Below are 22,623 nucleotides of genomic sequence, written 5' to 3'. Positions count from 1 at the left end.
TTTTTGTTGAATTTTTTTTAATTCTTTTGATTTTTTTTGAATTTTTGTTGAATTTTTGTTGAATTTTTGTTGAATTTTTGTTGAATTTTTGTTGAATTTTTGTCACATTTTTGTCACATTTTTGTTGATTTTTTGTCACATTTTTGTTGAATTTTTGTTGAATTTTTGTTGAATTTTTGTTGAATTTTTGTCACATTTTTGTCACATTTTTGTCACATTTTTGTTGAAATTTGTTGAATTTTTGTCACATTTTTGTTGAATTTTTGTCACATTTTTGTCACATTTTTGTCACATTTTTGTTGAATTTTTGTTGAATTTTTGTTGAATTTTTGTTGAACTTTTGTTGAATTTTTGTTGATTTTTTGTTGAATTTTTGTCACATTTTTGTCACATTTTTGTCACATTTTTGTCACATTTTCTTTGATTTTTTTGACTTTTTGATTAGGGTAATGAAATAAAAATGGACAAAAAATTGAGGAAAAAAAGGACGAAAAAGTGACAAAAAAATGACAAAAAAGTGACAGAAATGGATAAAAATTTGACGAAAAATTTAGAAAAAAATTGACCAAAAAGTGACGAAGAATTTACAAAAAATGACAGAAATCGATAAAAATTTGACAAAAAATTTGACAAAAAAACCCGAAAAATTTGACAAAAAAGTCGCAAAAATGAGACGACTGCCCAACAAAAAAAGTGATGAAAAAAAAATCTGATGTGAGGAAAAAGATTAATTTAGTTTTGTAGGTCTTAGCTTTCAAATGAGGCGTTACACTGGATTTGGGTAAAGCTGAACTGGAGAAAACGCTCTCGGTTCCGGCGGGAGTTAAGAGGTTCAAAAGTGTTGTGTTCCCTCTACGATGCCTCAGTAGTGGACGGAAAAACAACAACAAAATGCGGAGAACTACTCAAAACTGTGAGTAACCCAAACACTCCCCCACAGAACAACCTTGAGCACTTTGATCCCACTACACTCAAAAACTTCCACCAAACCAGCCAGATGGCGCTGTTTCTACCAAAAAAACCTCCTCTCGTTTACGCGCGGTCCTGAACCCGCCGCGCGCTCCAGTCCGCAGGCGCGCTCCAGCCTGCGCTCCTCGCTCCTCGCTCCCGCTGCTGCTGCTGCTGATGTGGTGGAGGAAGCGCAACGCGAGCGGCAGAGCACCCCTCTCTATCCCGGACAAAACACGGAAATAGAGGACGGAGGGCAGGAGGCGTGACTCGCGGATCGTAGTGGCAAAACAACACCGCGCGCGAGGCGAGCGACTTCTCCCCGTTGCGCGCATTTTGGCACCGCGTCCTCTCCAAACTGTAAAAAAAGGCAAAAAAAAAAAAAAAAAAAAAAAAGAGGAACTGATTTTCTTATTTTTGGGAGCAGGAGCGCGAAGAGAGTTTTGCTTCTTCTTCTTGGATCTTTCCTGGCTTTAACTTTTTACAAAATGGATGTGTTGGCGAATTACAGCATTTTCCAAGAACTACAACTCGTGCACGACACTGGCTATTTCTCCGCGATGCCTTCCCTGGAGGAGAACTGGCAGCAGGTGAGGCGCTTTTACCCCCCTCGCTGTGTCCCGTACTGGGTGTTTTTTTTTTCTGGTTTCCTCGCGCTTTTGCTGCTGTGCTGGAAAGTGATGTTTGTGCATGTGGTTTTTACGCAGTTTGCTTTTTCCTTCTCCTCGTCTCTCCTCTCCAGTCACATGGAGCGCGGCGCGGTCCTCTGACAGCCATAGCGGAGGAGGAGGAGGAGGAGGAGGTGGAGGAGGAGGGAGGGAGGATGCACGCTGTTTTCTTGGGATAAGAAACGCGCAGCGGCTGTTTTTGAGGAATTAGCCTCGAAGCTCCGTGGTTTCTGTCCGTTTTACTCTTTTTTCCCTCCGATTAGTTTGTTTTATCATTTGGATTTACCGACTTTAGTCCTAGTTTAGACCAGATTACCTCCTCGTTATGATGTGGTTTCGTTTGGACCTGGTTAGATCTCGTTTGGCCTGGTTTTTGTCCTACTTTAAACTTGGTTTGGTAGTTTAAAATCTAGTGTTGTCCTAGTGGCCTAGTTTGGACCTGGTTTAGTCCGTGTAGTCATGTTATGTGCTTGGTTTAGTCCTAGTTTAGAGCTGATTTAGCCATAGTTACCTGGTTAACATGTGGTTTAGTCTTGGTTATCTATAGTTTGGACCTGGTTTAGTCCAATCCATCCCAATTAGATCTGGTTTAGTCCTACTTTTGAGCTGATTTAGTCATAGTTACTTGGTTAACATGTGGTTTAGTCTTGGCTATCTATTGTTTGGACCTGGTTTAGTCCAATCCATCCCTTTTAGACCTGGTTTAGTCCTAGTTTAGAGCTGATTTAGCCATAGTTACCTGGTTATCACCTCGTTTAGTCCCATTTTAGACCTGGTTTAGTCCTAGTTTTGAGCTGATTTAGCAATAGTTACCTGATTAACAACTGGTTTAGTTCTGGTGATCTAGTTTGGACCTGGTTTAGTCATTTTAGACCTGGCTTAGTCCTAGTTTTGAGCTGATTTAGCCATAGTTACCTGGTTAACATCTGATTTAGTCTTGGTTACTTAGTTTGAGCCCTGGTTTAGTCCAATCCATCCCATTTAGACCTGGTTTAATCCTGATTTAGTCACAGTTACCTAAATAACAACTTGTTTAGTTCCGGTTATCTTCTTTTGACCTGGTTTAGTCTGCTTAGTCTCATTTTACACCTGGTTAAGTCCTTGTTTTGACCCGATTTAGTCATAGTTACCTGGATAACACCTGGTTTAGACTGGATTGCCTAGTTTGGACCTGGTTATGTCTAATTCATCCCATTTAGACCTGGTTTAGTCCTAGTTTAGAGCTGGTTTAGTCATAGTTACCGGATTAACACATGGTTTTAGTCTTGATTATCTAGTTTGAACCTGGTTTAGTCCACATTGTCCCATATTAGACCTGGTTTAGTCCTAGTTTTCAGCTGACTTAGCCATAGCTACCTGGTTTAGTCTTGTTTAAGTAGTTTGGACCTGGTTTAGTCTAATTCATCCCATTTAGACCTGGTTTAGTCCTAGTTTAGAACTGGTTTAGTCATAGTTTCTGGATTAACACCTGGTTTTAGTCTTGGTTAATGAGTTTCGACCTGGTTTAGTCCTAGTTTTGAGTTGTTACCTGGTTAACACCTAGTTTTAGTCTTTGTCATCTACTTTTGAGCTGATTTAGTCATAGTTATCAGGTTAACACATGGTTTTAGTCTTGATTATCTAGTTTGAAGCTGGTTTAGTCATAGTTACCGGGTTAACACGTGGTTTTAGTCTTGGTTAATGAGTTTTGACCTGGTTTAGTCATAGTTTTAGTGTTTGTCATCTAGTTTAGAGCTGATTTAGTCATAGTTATCAGGTTAACACGTGGTTTTAGTCTTGATTATCTAGTTTGAACCTGGTTTAGTCCTAGTTTTCAGCCGGTTTAGTTATAGTTACCTGATTAACACCTGGTTTTAGTCTTGGTTAATGGGTTTTGACCTGGTTTAGTCCTAGTTTTGAGTTGTTTCCTGGTTAACACCTAATTTTAGTCTTTGTAATCTAGTTTTCAGCTGGTTTAGTCATAGTTACCGGATTCACACGTGGTTTTAGTCTTGGTTAATGAGTTTGAACCTGGTTTAGTCCACTTTGTCCCATATTAGACCTGGTTTAGTCCTAGATTTCAGCTGACTTAGCCATAGCTACCTGGTTTAGTCTTGTTTACCTATAGTTTGGACCTGGTTTAGTCCTTTTTTCACACTTTGACTGGAGCTTAAACCTATTTGAAACCAGATCTATTGATGTTGATGCCACATAGTCTGAGCTTGGATCTCATTCAGAGCCACGGGTTAGTCACATGTTCTCGCTCACTCACGGCACACACTAGTCCTTGTTTAGGGCCTGGTTTTATTCACATCACACCTGCTTTAGTCTGGTTTAGCTCCTGCGTGTTTCCTCTCGGTTCGGGATTCTGCTGTTTGGAGACACTCGCAGACGCGCTCGAGGAACGCCGGATAGTAATTACGCGTAAACGACTTCTCTATGACGAGGCGGCGTGGGCACGTTTTCTTTTCTTTTTTTGGATTCAATTAGGCATTTTAATTACGCGCCTCCACGATAGTTGTTCATTTGATTCGGAGCGTGATTAATGTTAATGACTTTTAAATGAGAATTAAATGGGATCGGTCCGTGTTTACTACGTGCGTCTCACAAACGCAGCTGTCTGTGCGAGAGGCTTCGTCAGACTGGTTGGTTAGTGGCTACACGGTCCCTGTTATCAGTTTGATCAGAGTTTACCTGATTATTTAGGGATGCACCGATACCGATACCAGTATTGGGCCGATACCACATGCTTGTACTCATACTCGTACTCATTCATGACGTCCCGATACCAGAAACCGATACCATTTGACGTGCGGTGAGGAGAGAAGAAGCAACAAACTGTAGAATAGTTTAGTGTAAACACAATAATCCACATAGAGCTGACTTTATCACAGACTGCGCTCTCTAAACCAGAGTCTGAGCTGGATTTAACCAGAGCTTAATGTTGTTAGAGCTGCAGCGTCTGCAGTGTTTACAACATACAGGCTAACGATGCTAACTCGCTGCAGCGTCTGCAGTGTTTACAACATACAGGCTAACGTTGCTAACTCGCTACAGCGTCTGCAGTGTTTACAACATACAGGCTAACGTTGCTAACTCGCTACAGCGTCTGCAGTGTTTACAACATACAGGCTAACGTTGCTAACTCGCTACAGCGTCTGCAGTGTTTACAACATACAGGCTAAAGTTGCTAACTCGCTACAGCGTCTGCAGTGTTTACAACATACAGGCTAACGTTGCTAACTCGCTACAGCGTCTGCAGTGTTTACAACATACAGGCTAACGTTGCTAACTCGCTACAGCGTCTGCAGTGTTTACAACATACAGGCTAACGTTGCTAACTCGCGGCAGCATCTGCAGTGTTTACAACATACAGGCTAACGTTGCTAACTCGCTACAGCGTCTGCAGTGTTTACAACATACAGGCTAACGATGCTAACTCGCGGCTAGCAGTTTTGGCCATTCTGACGCCGTTTTATTCCCAGGGGTTTATTCATCTGAAAAACTAACCCAGCGACTAAAAAGTCCTCAGAAAATCCAGATTAAAGACATACAGCATGTTTATATTGAGGGAAAATGAGCTGCAGCAGAACAATGAAAACGCTGTAGCTTCTCGCTAAGTTACTACAAACACACGAGAAAATCTACAGGAGCTGAAGTAAAGACGAAAAGAGACCATTTAAGAAACATCTCAATACTATTGCTAAATAAAAACACATAAATGATGGACAGAGCAATAAAAATTAAAAAATATATTGAATGAGAATAAAATAAATAAATAAATGGCATCAGCACTAGGGCTGCAACTAACGTTTATTTTGGTAATCGATTAATCTACCGATCATTTTTACGATTAATCGATTAATCGCTTGACTGTGAAAGGTGCATGGAAATTGTATTTTTAAAATGTTTTATCACATAGAGCTTAAGTGGCGCCGTTCGAGGACATGTTGATGGAGTAAACTTAAAGTAAACATTTGTCGGAGGCTCTTTGTGCTAATTCTGCTTTCTGATTGGACAAGACAAAGACAGATATTTGTGAAATTTACAATGTACACAACACTGCAGACCCTCACTTAAAAAACAAAGTAGGTTTTCATCCAAAATACATAATTGTCATGTCTTTTTAGCTCTATTTTAGTCTGTGTTTACTAGAAAACGATTAATCGATTACTGAAATAGTTGACAACTATTTTAGTAATCGATTAGTTGTCGATTAATCGATTAGTTGTTTCAGCCCTAATCAGCACAATTCTAATATAACTGCTCTTAAATGTGTCGCCGACTTTACTTAAGGAAATGTACATGAGTAAATTTACTAATTACAAACCAATCTGCTGTGAAAAAAGTAAGAACGTTGAAGAAAATGCCTTGTACTCGTATCGGTATTCGGTATCGGCGAGTACTTAAATCCAAGTACTCGTATCGGTTTTAGAAAAAGTGGTATCGGTGCATCCCTATGATTCTTAATATATTTCTAGCGCCTGTTTCTGTTGCCGAATGGTGAGACAGTGCTTAGTCAGTCTGGTTTTCAGCCACAGTGGAAGAACACGTATTGTAATTGCGTGTGGTAGCAATGATTCCTGATTCAACATCACAGGAGCTCGAGCATGTTTCACATTCTCGTCTAAATGGGACGATGTCTGGTTGGTTCGTAGCCACATGGTAAAGATTAAGAAGCCGTTTAACCAGTTTTATTGCAGGAAAATGCTTGGAGGCGACTCGTTTATTTGGTATCTGGCAGAAGCTCTGGTTTTTATCTGGTTTTGAAGTTTCTCCTTGGTGCAAAGGCGAGATGCTTAGTCAAGGGCAAAGTCCACATTTCCAGCTTTTAGTGCACAGATCTATTTGTCTAGTTAGCTACGTTTGAACCTGGTTTAGTCATAGTTTAGAGCTGATTTAGTTATTTTTACCTGGTCAACATCTGGTTTGTTATCTATTGGACCTGGTTTAGTCCTAGTTTCAGCTGGTTTAGTCATAGTTTCCGGATTAACACCTGGTTTGAGTCTTGGTCAATGAGTTTTGACCTGATTTAGTCCTTGTTTTGAGCAGATTTAGTCATTCTTACCTGGTCAACATCTGGTTTAGTCTAGTTTGGACCTGGTTTAGTCCTAGTTTTGAATTGTTACCTGGTTAACACCTTGTTTTAGTCTTTGTCATCTACTTTTGAGCTGATTTAGTCATAGTTATCAGGTTAACACGTCTTGATCATCTAGTTTGAACCTGGTTTAGTCCGCTTTGTCCCATATTAGACCTGGTTTAGTCCTAGTTTTCAGCTGATTTAGCCATAGCTACCTGGTTTAGTCTTGTTTACATGGTTTGGACCTGGTTTAGTCCTATTTTAGCGTTAGTTACCCGATTAACATCTATTTTAGTCCTGGTTACCTATAGAGATAGATAGATAGATAGATAGATAGATAGATAGATAGATAGATAGATAGATAGATAGATAGATAGATAGATAGATAGATAGATAGATAGCTTGTTGATGATATTTGCATGACAAACAATGAAGGCTGCTAAAACAAAGCACTTCAGAGACAGACAACTACCGTAACTTATCACACTCGCTGCTGTCTTGCTCTCCTTCCTCCTCTTCATCCTCCTTTTCTTTTGTTTTTGCTGCCAGAAGCAGAACTTCTCTTGTCGGAGCTGTGTCTGCGCTCTCTCTCTCTCTCTCTCTCTCTCTCTCTCTCTCTCTCTCCTTCCCCTGAGAAGCAGGTGAGGGAGGGGCTGGGCTCATGGGGCCTTTTCAGGGAGTATGCGACGGCCAATTGTGGTTGCACCTCGTCACTGCTGCTGCAGCGACTGTATTCTCGGTCGTTTCTGTGAGATCTCTGAGCCCTCTGGGGGGCCCTGCTGGCCTGGGGGCAAGTTACGCCTCTGATTCTTACTTAATATCTAATCCTGCCTTTAAAATAATGACTGTTAGTCCTAGTTTTGAGTTGTTACCTGGTTAACACCTTTTTTTAGTCTTTGTCATCTACTTTTGAGCTGATTTAGTCATAGTTTTCAAGTTAACACATGGTTTTAGTCTTGATTGTCTAGTTTGAACCTGGTTTAGTCCGAGTTTTCAGCCGGTTTAGTTATAGTTACCGGATTAACACCTGGTTTTAGTCTTGGTTATCTATAGTATGGACCTGGTTTAGTCCAATCCATCCCATTTAGACCTGGTTTAGTCCTGGTTTTGAGCAGATTTAGCCATAGTTACCTGGTTGACATCTGATTTAGTCTTGGTTACTTAGTTTGGGCCTGGTTTAGTCCAATCCATCCCATTTAGACCTGGTTTAATCCTGATTTAGTCACAGTTACCTAAACAACAACTGGTTTAGTTCTGGTTATCTGGTTTTGACCTGGTTTATTCTGCTTAGTCTCATTTTACACCTGGTTAAGTCCTTGTTTTGACCTGATTTAGTCATAGTTACCTGGATAACACCTGGTTTACCTAGTTTGGACCTGGTTTAGTCTAATCCATCCCATTTAGACCTGGTTTAGTCCTAGTTTAGAGCTGATTTTGTCAATTTTACCCGGTCAACATCTGGTTTAGTCTTTGTTTTCTAGTTTGGACCTGGTTTAGTCCTAGTTTTGAGTTGGTTTAGTTATAGTTACCGGATTAACACCTGGTTTTAGTCTTGGTCAATGAGTTTCGACCTGGTTTAGTCCTAGTTTTGAGTCTTTGTCATCTACTTTTGAGCTGATTTAGTCATAGTTTTCAGGTTAACACATGGTTTTAGTCTTGATTATCTAGTTTGAACCTGGTTTAGTCCTAGTTTTCAGCTGGTTTAGTTATAGTTATCAGGTTATCACATGGTTCTAGTCTTGATTATCTAGTTTGAACCTGGTTTAGTCCTAGTTTTCAGCCGGTTTAGTCATAGTTACCGGATTAACACCTGGTTTTAGTCTTGGTTAATGAGTTTCGACCTGGTTTACTCCTTTAAATAGAGGAGAAAATGCAAGTTAGGGGGGCCCTGAAGGATTTTCGGATTGATAAGGGGCCTGTGATGACCCGGACTTTGGGAATGGCTGGTATAGACCGATGTAATGCCTCATTTGAAAGCTAAGCCCTACAAAACGGATCTAAATCTCTTTTTTGTAGCTTTTTTTGTTGTGTTTTCTCCGGTCACTTCTTTCATCACGTTTTTGTCGGGTTTTTTGTGCAGTACCTCATTCGAAAGCTCAGACCTCGTGGTTCCCATAAACGCGTGTACGACCTGTGCGAGTGAAACACAACTCACTGGTTAAATGCTTTCTACAACGCTGGAAACAAAAGGTCATTTTCTTACACGAGACGCTCTGATGCTGAGTCAGTGCAGTGGCCACGTGGCGGACAAAGAGGCGCAGACACAGATCAATACCCAGAGGTGGGCTGTTACATGAGTGGATGCTACTGTTCTGTCCCATATGTTTGTGTCTATGTGTTTAGTGCATCTGCTGGTTCATATGGATGTTTAAATCACACATTTACTGAACTGATGTCCCTGAATAAGTGCTGGATAAGCCTTTCCTTTGTCCAGCATGTTGTCTTTTCCATTCTCTCTTCCCTTTTTTCTACCCTTTACCCTCAATAACCCTCACAGTCCATGTAACAGTGAGAGATACGTGATTGCCTTGTTTTGTTTACGCCAAATCGCATTGAAAGCTCCTTTATTTAGCCTCCCGTCCATTCTAAAGCAGTGATAGGAGCTCGTAGATCCTCAACACTGCTGCTGTATGGCGCTGGTGGGATCAATACTGCGCCGCGTCCGCCGCTCAGACGTTTATGGAGAGCGACACTGACGGGGGGAGACGGACGCTCGGCTAACGCGCTCTGACGACTTCGTAAATAATACATCGCCGAGCGCCACTGTTTGGTCGCGGAAAATCCCATCCCATTATGCAGCATGTCGCGGGGTCCAGACGGCAATATCCGGATCACTCAAGTGCTTTGAGTCGAGGAAACTTGGAGAGGAATTATGCTTCTTTTCACTTAAACTCATCGTCAGGTTTTATGGACGTTCCTTTGGCACCGAGACAATGGGAGATGTTTGTGTGTCTTGCCCCTTGGACGACCCCCTGCACCCTTCAGTGATGGTCTGTGTACCCCCGACCTAAAGGGTGCTGCCATTTGTTTAGAAAGCAATCTCCTTAACCTCTTCACTCCCGCCGGAACCGAGAGGATCTTTTTCCTCACGTCGTCAGATTTTTTTTTCCAGCATTTTTTTGTTGGGTTTTCAACTCATTTTTGTCACATTTCTGTCATTTTTTTGGTCATTTTTTGGTTTTGTTTTTTGGTCAAATTTTTAGCACATTTTGGGGGTTTTTTGGTCACATTTCTGTCATTTTTTCATCAATATTTTATCAAATTTTTGTCCTTTTTTTGTCACATTTTTGTCATTTTTTCATCAATTTTGTATCAAATTTTTGTCATTTTTTTGTCACATTTTTGTAATTTTTTCATCAATTTTGTATCAAATTTTTGTCATTTTTTTGTCACATTTTTGTCATTTATTCATCAATTTTTTATCAAATTTTTGTCATTTTTAGTCAAATTTTTGTCAAATTTTTGTCATTTTTTCATCAATTTTGTATCAAATTTTTGTCATTTTTTGTCACATTTTTGTCATTTTTTCATCAATTTTGTATCAATTTTTTGTCTTTTTTGTCACATTTTTGTCATTTTTTCATCAATTTTTTATCAAATTTTTGTCATTTTTTGTCACATTTTTTCTTCCATTTTTTGTCAATTTTTTGTGACATTTTTGCCACTTTTTCATCATTGTTTTCGTCTCAGTTTTGTTGCTTTTTTCACAGCTTTTTTCCAGAAGCTTTTGGATTGGGGTAAAGCCAAACTGGAGAAAATGTGCTCGGTTCAGGTGGGAGTTAAGAGGTTAAAAGCACTATTCGTAAGTAAAAAGGCAACATTAGTCAACTTTATCTGAAATCGTACATGATTTCAAACTCTGGAAAATGTGCTCATTCCCCTGTTTGAAGGAATATTTGCAAATTAGGACTGACCGATTCTATTGGCCGATATAGACACCCAGAGCAGTGTTCATTTCGTCGACTGTCTTAATTTTAGTCAAAGTGATATTTTTGACGACTAAAATTGGACTAAATCTAAATGAAAAGGAGAGACTAAAATCATCCAAACTTCTATTGAGCGTCTGAAAGAGCCTCAGATCATTTACAATCACTGCCAGAGGATCAGCTCTGAGCTTTGTTCATGTGGGAGCAGCTCCATGAAGCAGAGGAACAAGATTAAATATGATTATATTTACAAAGAGCATGGTTTGCAGATGTATAGCTTCATTCATGTAAAAAAAAAAATGCACTGAAAAGTGTATGGAGCTAAATTAGCACCAAAATACTGAGAATAAATGGAGGTGGCATAGAGGAGGTCAGGCAACCATTTAAGTGTGAACCTACCCTGGAAATGTTGTTTATGATTGGTTAATATTAAAGGGGCTAGATGCAACTTGGCCATTTTATGCTCACTACTGCCACCTCAAGTCATACATGTAACTGCACCTTCTATCTTAAAGAGTGGGTATTCTGCTTTTTTCAGTCCCATAGCACCAGTCTATATCACACTACAATGATGACAAACCTTCTGTTGGTCTGTAAATGCAGTAAATTAGAATAACTGCCTTGTATAAAATGTCTCTCTCAAAATGGCTGTAGTGAATGTCTTGAAATAGGCCTCTGTTTCTTTAAGAACCTCTGAGCCTTTAGACACGCCCCCTCCACACGCTGTCTGTGGCATCAGTGGGGAGGGGGTTCTGCTGAGGAGCAGTGGTTGGTTACTCGGCTGGTGACGAAAGCTCGGAGGCGTCTCCAGGAGGTGGGGGCGTTCCTAGGAGGACTCAGGCAAACCTATCCCTAAAATGGCCGCCATCAGAGTTTTTACAGATGACTCAGAAATACGTGAATGTGCCAAGGCAACACTTCAGCCATGTTTTTAATGAGGGAGTGACAGGATAACATGATGGAAAGCTTGAAAAAGTCCATTTTGCATAATACCCCCCCTTTAAGCTCGTGCATGACGGCACTTCGGACCCGAAGAAACGCCGTTTTGAGAGAGAGCAGGATTTTAGAGGCAGTTGTGGTGAATAGATTTGGGCTCATTCTACACATTAGGACATTATTGATTGTGTAGGGGGAGGAAAATACATCATTTTAACATTTTTAAACTCTGTATAGTCCCTTTAAGGTGCTTTATTTCTCATTATACAACAACTGTACAAATGTGTCCTGCATTTGACCCATCTCTCCCGTAAAGAGCAGTGGGCGCTCAGGGATAGTGTTCGTTTGTGGCTCCTTAAACTGCACAGAAACAACCTGTCTGTTCTAAAGGAATAGCTTTGCAATTGGACATTACAAAACAAATACATAAACTAGCCTCTAACAAAATGTTAAGTGGCATTTTGTATTTTTATAATTGAAGCCTTTGCTGTAGGGATTCACACAAAAAAAGACAAATGCTCAGATTGTGTGCATTTAAAGTAAAGTATTCACATTTAAAGATTTCCACTTGACGTTTGAAGCCTTGTTCTTCGTAGTTTAGCTCTTATAGTGTAGTCCTTGTTTTTAGCTCTGGTTTATTTCTGCTTCTCGTCTGATTAAATGGCCCAGAGCCGTTCACATCCCGTCCGTCAGAGCCCAGACTCGGTGCAGTTGTTCTGAAGCCCCTCGTGTCCTCGCAGACGTTACACCGATATAATTAGAACGAACTGCGTCTTTTTTCAGTCCCGCCGTCTGCTCCCCGTAACCCATTTTCTCCTGTAATTACATTTTAATAGAGTTCCCGGCACTTTTACATTTTCACGTCACCACTCATTTTTTTCTTTTTTTTTCTTTCTTTTTTTATCACAAATGGCCTAAAACGCTTTTTAAATGATGGGCTTGGAAACACCGGTGCTGAGCTGCAAAGCCCAGAGTGTCTCCGGCTCGGAAGTTCAGTGTATTGAGGCGAGAAAACGCTACGATAAATGATATTATGAAGATATTTTAATGCCCTAAAGCTTTGTTTGGAAAGTGCTTCAATCTTAGTCAAAATAGTGACAAAGATTTGAAGAAAACAAGGATGAAAACATAATAAAAGTGACAAAAAAGGAACAAAAAAATGACAAAAACTCAACAAGTAAAGTGGCAAAAATGTGACAAAAATACAATGAAAAAGCCACACAAAAAAAATCAACAAAAGAGCAACAAAAAGGTGACAAAAAAGCAATGAAAAGATGAAGGTCTTAGCTTTCGAATAGGCGTCACACTGGCCTATAGGAGGTTAAAACATCCCACAATATAACACAACTTATTTTGGTTTGAAAATGATGTATTACTTTTGAAAAATGGAGGAAAAATGCTGAACTCTTTCACATCGTGAGCCTGATGAATCATAGCATTGTCATCTTGGAATATGCCCGTGCAGTCAGGGAAGAAAACATCCACTGATGGAATAACCTGGTCATTCAGGATGTTCAGCTCATTCTTTGTGCACAAAGTGTTGCTGAACCTCGATCTGACCAACAGTTAACACATTGAGTTCCAACAATCCAGACCATTTTTCATGATATTTGTATCACCACAGCGTCTTCTGTGTTATAGCTCTGGACACATGTTGTGGCTCGTTTGAAAGGTGAGACTCTAAGCTCTCCGTAGGTGAAAACTGTTTAATTCTACGTGCTTCGGTTCCTGAGAAATCTGAGCTAAACAGAGGCTTGTTTTGATCAAAATTACTGTTTTTTGTTCTAGATTCGGAAATAACAGGCGTTTTATGAAGCTCTCTCCTTTCTGATTAACTCCTCCCCCTCTCTGGACGGACACTAATGTTATGAGAAGAGACAAATGTCTAAATATCATGTACAATGTACAATATCAATGACAACATTGTTGACACGTTTTGAAACGCTATTGATCACTTTTTTGTGTGCATTTAAACAGCCTGGTTCTCGGATTGAAGACTTTAACAGGATGTTTCTCAGTCGTCCTTGGATCGATTTGAACCTTTTAAAGAGGGGGTATTCTGCTTTCTTCAGTCCCATAGCACCAGTCTATATCTCACTACAATGTTGACAAACCTTCTGTTGGTCTGTCAATGCAGTAAATTAGAATAACTGCCTTTGTTTTTCCTGGAGAAATGGTGAGATATATTATTCTAACTCGGTGTATTGGGCTTTTATCTGTTGTTATTTCAGTTTGTTGCTGTTTGTCTATGGAACTCTCAACAGTTTGGACCCGGAAGTAACTTATTATTGTGTGATGTCACATTAACAAACATATAATATTCATGCAGTCCTTGAATTGCCCATATATGGTCATGTTCAAAGCAGCCAGTTTCACTTTAAAGAGTGGGTATTATGCTTTTGTCAGTCCCACAGCACCAGTCTATATCACACTACAATGATGACAAACCTTCTGTTGGTCTGTAAATGCAGTAAATCAGAATAACTGCCTTGTATAAAATGTCTCTCTCAAAATGGCTGTAGTGAATGTCTTGAAATAGGCCTCTGTCTCTTTAAGAACCTCTGAGCCTTTAGACACGCCCCCTCCACACGCTGTCTGTGGCATCAGTGGGGAGGGGGTTCTGCTGAGGAGCAGTGGTTGGTTACTCGGCTGGTGACGAAAGCTCGGAGGCGTCTCCAGGAGGTGGGGGCGTTCCTAGGAGGACTCAGGCAAACCTATCCCTAAAATGGCCGCCATCAGTTTTTTACAGATTACTCAGAAATACGTGAATGTGCCAAGGCAACACTTCAGCCATGTTTTTAATGAGGGAGTGACACAATAACATGATGGAAAGCTTGAAAAAGTCGATTTTGCAGAATACCCCCCCTTTAAAAAACTATTAAAATCTCAACTGTTTGGATCTGTATATGGGAAGTGTGGGCTTTACAGCGTCGCTACACAAGGCCACGCCCCCTCGGACAAAAAAAGAAACACAATGATAATATGAAATGTCCAGATCATGTCTTTTCACAAGTTTTGATCGTCATTCATTTCACTTCTGTTCATCACAGAGCTCCCACAATCACACATAAGGTGTATTAGAGGGTCTAGTTTCACAATAAAAAACAACTTTTTTCATTTTTGGCCACTCAACGTGTTAATTCCAGGTGGCCACTTCTTATATTTGGTCATGCACTGCACTTTCCTTCATCATCATTGATTCCTTTTCATTTGTTAATCATGAAGTAAAACATAAACTGCCAATCTAACACCAGAACAACATACATTCAGACCGTGATTGTAGATTGTAGAAAAGATATTTGTTTCCCTCTCGTCTAAACAACAGCAGCCTTTCCAGTCCTCGTGCTGCCTTTCTATTACGCAACAATCGGACGTCAGAGTCGTTGCTCTCCGGTTGCTCATTTACATGTGATTTTCATAGTTTGTGGACTCGACACACTCGTCACCAGAGCAGGGATTTCAGACGACAATCTCCTTTCGATGTAGAAACAAGTGGCTGTTTAGTCTTCACAGATAACACCGAAACAAAAAGATCCGTAAAAAACCTCTGTGAGTCGATGCTGCGTTCACTGACAGTGCGATTTCTCAGCTCTGTACACATAATTGGCGCTTCTCTCTCTCAGCTTTAGAGAGAAGTGGATCAAACTTTAAACCAGACCTAATCCAGTTATTTTAGGGCCTTTACATCCATTGATTTCCAAAGCAGGATCTTCTTGTGGTTTCGCAGAGCATTAAGGAATGAGCTTTTTTACACACAGATTTCTATAGAACTGGCAGTTACTTCTTTACAGGCTCACGAACAGCAGCGTAAGAATCAGATTTGATTTAGACACTGAAATATGTATTACTGCAGAAACGAAAAGTCTCAAAGAAATCGTCTGACGTCAGTGTTTGAGGCTGTGGCCGATACAAAGAAAGGCTTTTGGAAACGGAACAAACTCATTCCATGTTTGTTTCCATCTTGCACATATTCACCGTGTGTGTGCAGTGTAACAATATAGTATATCATGTGTCAGTCGTAGAGACAGCTTTATAGTTTATGTCTGTTCTGTTTAACCCTATGTCTAAGCCTGTCACGATAACAAAATCTAAAGTTCCATGTATTGAGGTAGGAAAGTATTGCGATACACAATAGAATATAACACCCTTTAGTGTTACTCTAAACCCTAATAATGATGGTAAAGCTTTGATTTAGATACAATACAATGAAACACAACTTATTTCAGGCAAAAAAATCAAGTTTTTCATAAAGAAATAAACGCTGGATAAATGTACTGCCGATAAATGTTGAGCCCAAGATAATATCTGTCATTTATTGAACAATATAGTAAGTAAAGTAATTATTATGACAGCCCTATATCACCATCCATCCATCTTCTTCCACTTGTCCGTTGCCGGGTCGTGGGGGAAGCTGTCCGAGCTGCCCAAATCTCATTGCACCAGCCCCTTATGGCTCCTCCTGCAGGTGGTGGGTGCACGGGAGGACGACCTCATGATTAACCGGGCCTGTCGGTCTCTCATAAAGAGCTTTGTCTGACCCGTCACCTATAGGACCTGTTTGCCCTGGGAGACCCTACCAGGGGCACAAAGCCCCCGACAACAGAGCTCCAGGATCATTCGGGTGCTCAAACCCCTCCACCACGTTAAGGTTCCAGGAGGGGCCCTATATCACCATGTGTATCATATTTGATACATGCAGTGTGTTTACACCGGAGTGTCCTGGTTATGATCGGACCTTATTATCCGGCTCTTCACAACGTAAGCAGAAGCTCCGTTGATTTGAATGGGATTTCCCAACGTTCTACCGGTCATTATTTTCTGATAAAGGACGTCTGAGAAAAATAATGACGCTGCCAATGGCACCGGAGTTGGTGTTTTCATATCACTCCACACGTACGTAGCAGCGACACTATCTGTCCCGTCACTGAGAGAGAAGTCGGGGAATCGCTCGTGAAGTTAGCGTGAGTCTGACTTTCAACTTACCCAGAGATTCACCACCATTCCTCCAACTGCACCTTCAGCTAAGTAGCTAGGCTAGCTGCTAGCCTTGCTGCTTCTAGCCTAGCAAAACACTACCGAGCAACGCGCAAACTTTTGGGAACTATTTGTCACGGAAGTCATTAAATAAACCTTTCGACCTTCATAAAAATGTACAAAGTTTATACATACATACACATACTTACATACTTACATATAAAGTTAGTTTCCTGATTATAGAAACACGAAAATAGCAGTTTCTCAGTAACAAGAAACCTGGATTCTCCGGCTGGGATTCTCGAATAGTAACCGTATCATATCGTATTGCAATACTTTTTGCTGCAATGCCAAGTATCAGGAGGGCCAGCTCTGTGGAAGAGGTGACGGACAGGAGGGTGTTAGCCAAGCTCACCTCCATCATGGACAACACATCCCACCCACTGCACGGGACTGTAGAGGAGCTGAGCAGCTCTCTCAGTGGAAGACTATCTATCTATCTATCTATCTATCTATCTATCTATCTATCTATCTATCTATCTATCTATCTATCTATCTATCTATCTATCTATCTATCTATCTATCTATCTATCTATCTATCTATCTGTCTGTCACTCAGGTTTAATATGTGATACAATTCAAACAGTAAGTATATGTTTACAATGATCACACAAAGGATAAATAAGCCCGAGGTCTGGGTAAGTTGAAAGAGCAGTAGCAGTCGTGGAGCATCAGTGTTGATCAAGGTAAAACCCGAGCGTGTTTCCGAGGATTCAGTCGACCTCCGTTACAGTAGCATCGCTCGCAGCCCGTCTGACTCAGGAGTTTACACGCTCCGCTTGTGTTTCTCTTCACCTCCATCGATTCACTCGCCATCGCCACGGCAACGAGCCACTTCAGCTACACGGATAAACAGCTGCCGAGATACTGCGCTGTCTGAGGAGATCAAGCCTGATGCCCTCCCACGGTCCACTCACCATCCTGTCGTTTCCAAGAGCACGCCGTTTACTCGATACAATGAGGTTTGTTCCTGAAATCTGAAGGACTGACTCTCTGCAAGATCTTTAACAAGAAACTAACAAGGCACATAGGGCTGCTCGATTATTGAAAAAATAATAATCACGATTATTTTTGCCATAATTGAAATCACGATTATTCAAACGATTATTTGTTGCCTTTAAAAAAATCCATCAAAAAAGTGACAAAAATCCATCAAAAAAGTGACAAAAATCCATCAAAAAAGTGACAAAAATCCATTAAAAAAAGACAAAAATCCAGCAAAAAAGTGACAAAAATCCATCAAAAAAGTGACAAAAATCCAGCAAAAAAAGTGACAAAAATCCAGCAAAAAAGTGACAAAAATCCATCAAAAAAGTGACAAAAATCCAGCAAAAAAAGTGACAAAAATCCAGCAAAAAAGTGACAAAAATCCAGCAAAAAAGTGACAAAAATCCAGCAAAAAAGTGACAAAAATCCAGCAAAAAAGTGACAAAAATCCAGCAAAAAAAAAGACAAAAATCCAGGAAAAAAGTTACAAAAATCCCAAAATTAAAAATAAGAAAAAAAAAGTGAAAAAAAAATTTGGAAAAAAAAAATTGAGAAAAAAAAAAAAAATTGAAAAAAAAAATTATAATCGATGTTTTGCGATTATGCTAATTTTGTAATCGTTTACTGTTGTAATCGAAATCGTAATCGAATTTCGATTAATTGCACAGCCCTAAAGGCACATGCCCGACTTTATTAGGTGACAACAATAAAATCCTTTAGCTGGAGTACTTGGTGCATAATCACGAGTTTGTAAGATCGATTCTGACCTGATTGGGCACCCTCTGAGAAAAACATAAATCGGCGCCTATGCCTGAATGAACTGTCTGTCAGTTGAAAGATTTAACATGCGTTTTGACTGCAAATAGGCAGGGAGGCACCGATACCACTTTTTCTAAAACCGATACGAGTACTTGGATTTAAGTACTCGCCGATACCGAATACCGATACGAGTACAAGGCATTTTCTTCAACATTCTTACTTTTTTCACAGCAGATTTGTTTGTAATTAGTTAATTTACTCGTGTACATTTCCTTAAGTAAAGTCGGCGACACATTTAAGAGCAGTTATATTAGAATTGTGCTGATGCCATTTATTTATTTATTTTTATTCTCATTCAATATATGTTTTATTTTTATGTCTCTGTCCATCATAGACAGAAAAGCCCATGTCCTAAAGCTCCCAATGCCTGAGCTTTATTCATTTATGTGTTTTTATTTAACAATAGTATTGAGATGTTACTTAAATGGTCTCTTTTCGTCTTTACTTCAGCTCCTGTAGATTTTCTCGTGTGTTTGTAGTAACTTAGCGAGAAGCTACAGCGTTTTCATTGTTCTGCTGCAGCTCATTTTCCCTCAATATAAACATGCTGTATGTCTTTAGTTTGGATTTTCTGAGGACTTTTTAGTCGCTGGGTTAGTTTTTTCAGATGAATAAACCCCTGGGCTTAAAACGGAGTCAGAATGGCCCAAACTGTTAGCCGCGAGTTAGCATCGTTAGCCTGTATGTTGTAAACACTGCAGACGCTGCAGCGCTAACAACATTAAGCTCTGGTTAAATCCAGCTCAGACTCTGGTTTAGAGAGCGCAGTCTGTAATAAAGTCAGCTCTATGTGGATTATTGTGTTTACACTAAACTATTCTACAGTTTGTTGCTTCTTCTCTCCTCAGCTGAGGCGCCTCGTAGCTGCGCCGGCTGCACGTCAAATGGTATCGGTTTCTGGTATCGGGACCTCATGAATGAGTATGAGTATGAGTACAAGCATGTGGTATCAGCCCGATACCCGATACTGGTATCGGTGCATCCCTACTAATAGGAATAAATAGCCTGGCTTTAGCCATCCGTAAACTCCGGTCAATGATCATTTCCCTACATGTTACGTCTGTCATGTTACCATTCATCGAGCGGGGGAGGCGGGGCTTGTAGGTGACGTCTAGCATTTGCTGGTTGTAGTTTGGCAATGGCGGCGGATACGAAAGTAATGGAAGCTCTTCAATACGTTCTGGCTCGGCTCCAAAATATCCAGAAATTAAAATTGAAGCCTTGGAATGAGCAAGGAATGTCCCCAAGAGCTATGATAGAGTTATGATAGAGTTATGATAGAGCTATGATAGAGCTATGATAGAGCTATGATAGAGCTATGATAGAGCTATGATAGAGTTATGATAGAGTTATGATAGAGCTATGATAGAGCTATGATAGAGTTATGATAGAGTTATGATAGAGTTATGATAGAGCTATGATAGAGCTATGATAGAGTTATGATAGAGTTATGATAGAGTTATGATAGAGCTATGATAGAGCTATGATAGAGTTATGATAGAGTTATGATAGAGTTATGATAGAGCTATGATAGAGTTATGATAGAGTTATGATAGAGTTATGATAGAGTTATGATAGAGTTATGATAGAGCTATGATAGAGCTATGATAGAGTTATGATAGAGTTATGATAGAGTTATGATAGAGTTATGATGGAGTTATGATAGAGCTATGATAGAGCTATGATAGTTATGATAGAGCTATGATAGAGTTATGATAGAGCTATGATAGTTATGATAGAGCTATGATAGAGCTATGATAGAGTTATGATAGAGCTATGATAGAGCTATGATAGAGCTATGATAGAGCTATGATAGAGCTATGATAGAGCTATGATAGAGCTATGATAGAGCTATGATGGAGCTATGATGGAGCTATGATGGAGCTATGATGGAGCTATGATGGAGCTATGATGGAGCTATGATAGAGCTATGATAGAGCTATGATAGAGCTATGATAGAGCTATGATAGAGTTATGATAGAGTTATGATAGAGCTATGATAGAGCTATGATAGAGCTATGATAGAGTTATGATAGAGTCATGATAGAGCTATGATAGAGCTATGATAGAGCTATGATAGAGTTATGATAGAGTTATGATAGAGCTATGATAGAGCTATGATGGAGCTATGATAGAGCTATGATAGAGCTATGACAGAGCTATGATAGAGCTATGATGGAGCTATGATGGAGCTATGATGGAGCTATGATGGAGCTATGATAGAGCTATGATAGAGCTATGATAGAGCTATGATAGAGCTATGATGGAGCTATGATGGAGCTATGATGGAGCTATGATGGAGCTATGATGGAGCTATGATGGAGCTATGATAGAGCTATGATAGAGCTATGATGGAGCTATGATGGAGCTATGATGGAGCTATGATAGAGTTATGATAGAGCTATGATAGAGTTATGATAGAGTTATGATAGAGCTATGATAGAGTTATGATAGAGTTATGATAGAGCTATGATAGAGTTATGATAGCGCTATGATAGAACTATGATAGAGTTATGATAGAGTTATGATAGAGCTATGATAGAGTTATGATAGAGTTATGATAGAGTTATGATAGAGTTATGATAGAACTATGATAGAGCTATGATAGAGTTATGATAGAGTTATGATAGAGTTATGATAGAGCTATGATAGAGCTATGATAGAGTTATGATAGAGCTATGATAGAGTTATGATAGAGCTATGATAGAGTTATGATAGAGTTATGATAGAGCTATGATAGAGTTATGATAGAGTTATGATAGAGTTATGATAGAGTTATGATAGAGCTATGATAGAGTTATGATAGAGTTATGATAGAGCTATGATAGAGTTATGATAGAGTTATGATAGAGTTATGATAGAGTTATGATAGAGCTATGATAGAGTTATGATAGAGTTATGATAGAGCTATGATAGAGCTATGATAGAGCTATGATAGAGTTATGATAGAGCTATGATAGAGTTATGATAGAGTTATGATAGAGTTATGATAGACTTATGATAGAGTTATGATAGAGTTATGATAGAGTTATGATAGAGCTATGATAGAGTTATGATAGAGTTATGATAGAGCTATGATAGAGTTATGATAGAGCTATGATCCGCTCTATCAGTCCGGCTCTAAGCAGCTGAGAGCCAATCAGCTTAAAGATCCAATATTGGCAATGACTGAGGTGAATCTTTGTTCCATAGACAAACTTTTCATTCACCCATTCATTCACGAGCAGCGTCCCCGTCAAACTAATGAACTGCTGTACTAATATGAGACAAGAAGTGTCCATGCGCCGCTTTAATTCAAGCGAGCTGGACCGGAAATGACTGTACGGGTTGTGGAGCCACTGTCAGCGTTATATTGTTGACTTAACTCTGGGCTCTGCAACCTTCAAGAGCCACTTCAGTCCATTTCAAGCCAAATAAAAGTCAGAAATCCAGGTCCCTCCTGAAAAAGAAATGTTGAAATCTCAGTAGAACATCCATTTTTAAAACCATATTCGCTTTTATCCTCCTGCTTCTTCCTCTTCACCAATTTCTCTTGCATTTTCATCTGTTTCAGCAGAACGGACCACAATGGTTTACGCATTCTTTCCATGCTTTTAATTCAGGCGACTTTTGAGCAGCATTTTAGACGCCACTGGAAACCCAAGCTCCCATTGTTTACTCGTGCAGTTTTGTGTAAACCGGCTGAAAAGAAGCAGCTCACATGTGGTTCGGTTAAGCTGGATTTTGTTTGCTAATTTCTTGCAATCGGACTCCCGGAAAAAAAGCATTTATTTTGTCACAGATTTCAAATGGGATTTATCACGACTTAACCGAAGCAGTTTCCTGTAAACACGAACGTAAATCTAGACCTGGATGAAGATGCGGAGTTTGGGTTTGTGATGCAGAAGGAGAACTCTGTGTTAAATGCACCTCCTGACCCCCCCCAATAAAGTCGCCATAACTAAATGCTGCTTCACTTAAGGCGAGACACGGCAGGTGAAAGTATTGATGTTTCCCGCAGTGGTGGAAGTGGAGATTTGTATCTGTTTTCCTCCCTTTACATCTTAGTTTTCATGTCAGATATAAAAATGATGATGTTTATTTGATAATGTTTTGTCTGCGAGGTGGGGGCGACCCGGAAGTAGAAAGGCCGTCTTTCCCGCGGGTTTTCATTCATAAATATTGACAGATTTGACATCCACGTGTCCTGCTAAGGGGCCCCGTGATGACGCTTTCACCCAAATATGGTGTTTTTCCTCCTACGAGA

The 22,623-nt window shown here is 39.8% G+C and overlaps 1 protein-coding gene across 1 annotated transcript in view; it reads left to right on the top strand.

Moving 5' to 3' along the window:
- The first annotated feature begins 1,412 nt into the window (after positions 1–1,412).
- Positions 1,413–22,623, top strand: part of klf7b (Kruppel like factor 7b) — a 176,728-nt gene continuing 155,517 nt past the window's right edge. Inside the window, exon 1 of the mRNA XM_079563485.1 lies at positions 1,413–1,538. Coding sequence (XP_079419611.1) covers positions 1,437–1,538 — 102 coding nt within the window. The 5' untranslated portion in view covers positions 1,413–1,436. The remainder of the gene's footprint in view (positions 1,539–22,623) is intronic.

Source organism: Gobius niger, assembly GCF_951799975.1.
Source record: "Gobius niger genome assembly, chromosome: 9".
Taxonomy (NCBI): domain Eukaryota; kingdom Metazoa; phylum Chordata; class Actinopteri; order Gobiiformes; family Gobiidae; genus Gobius; species Gobius niger.
Note: the sequence above shows the minus strand (reverse complement) of the source record. Positions and strands in the feature narration are given on the sequence as shown.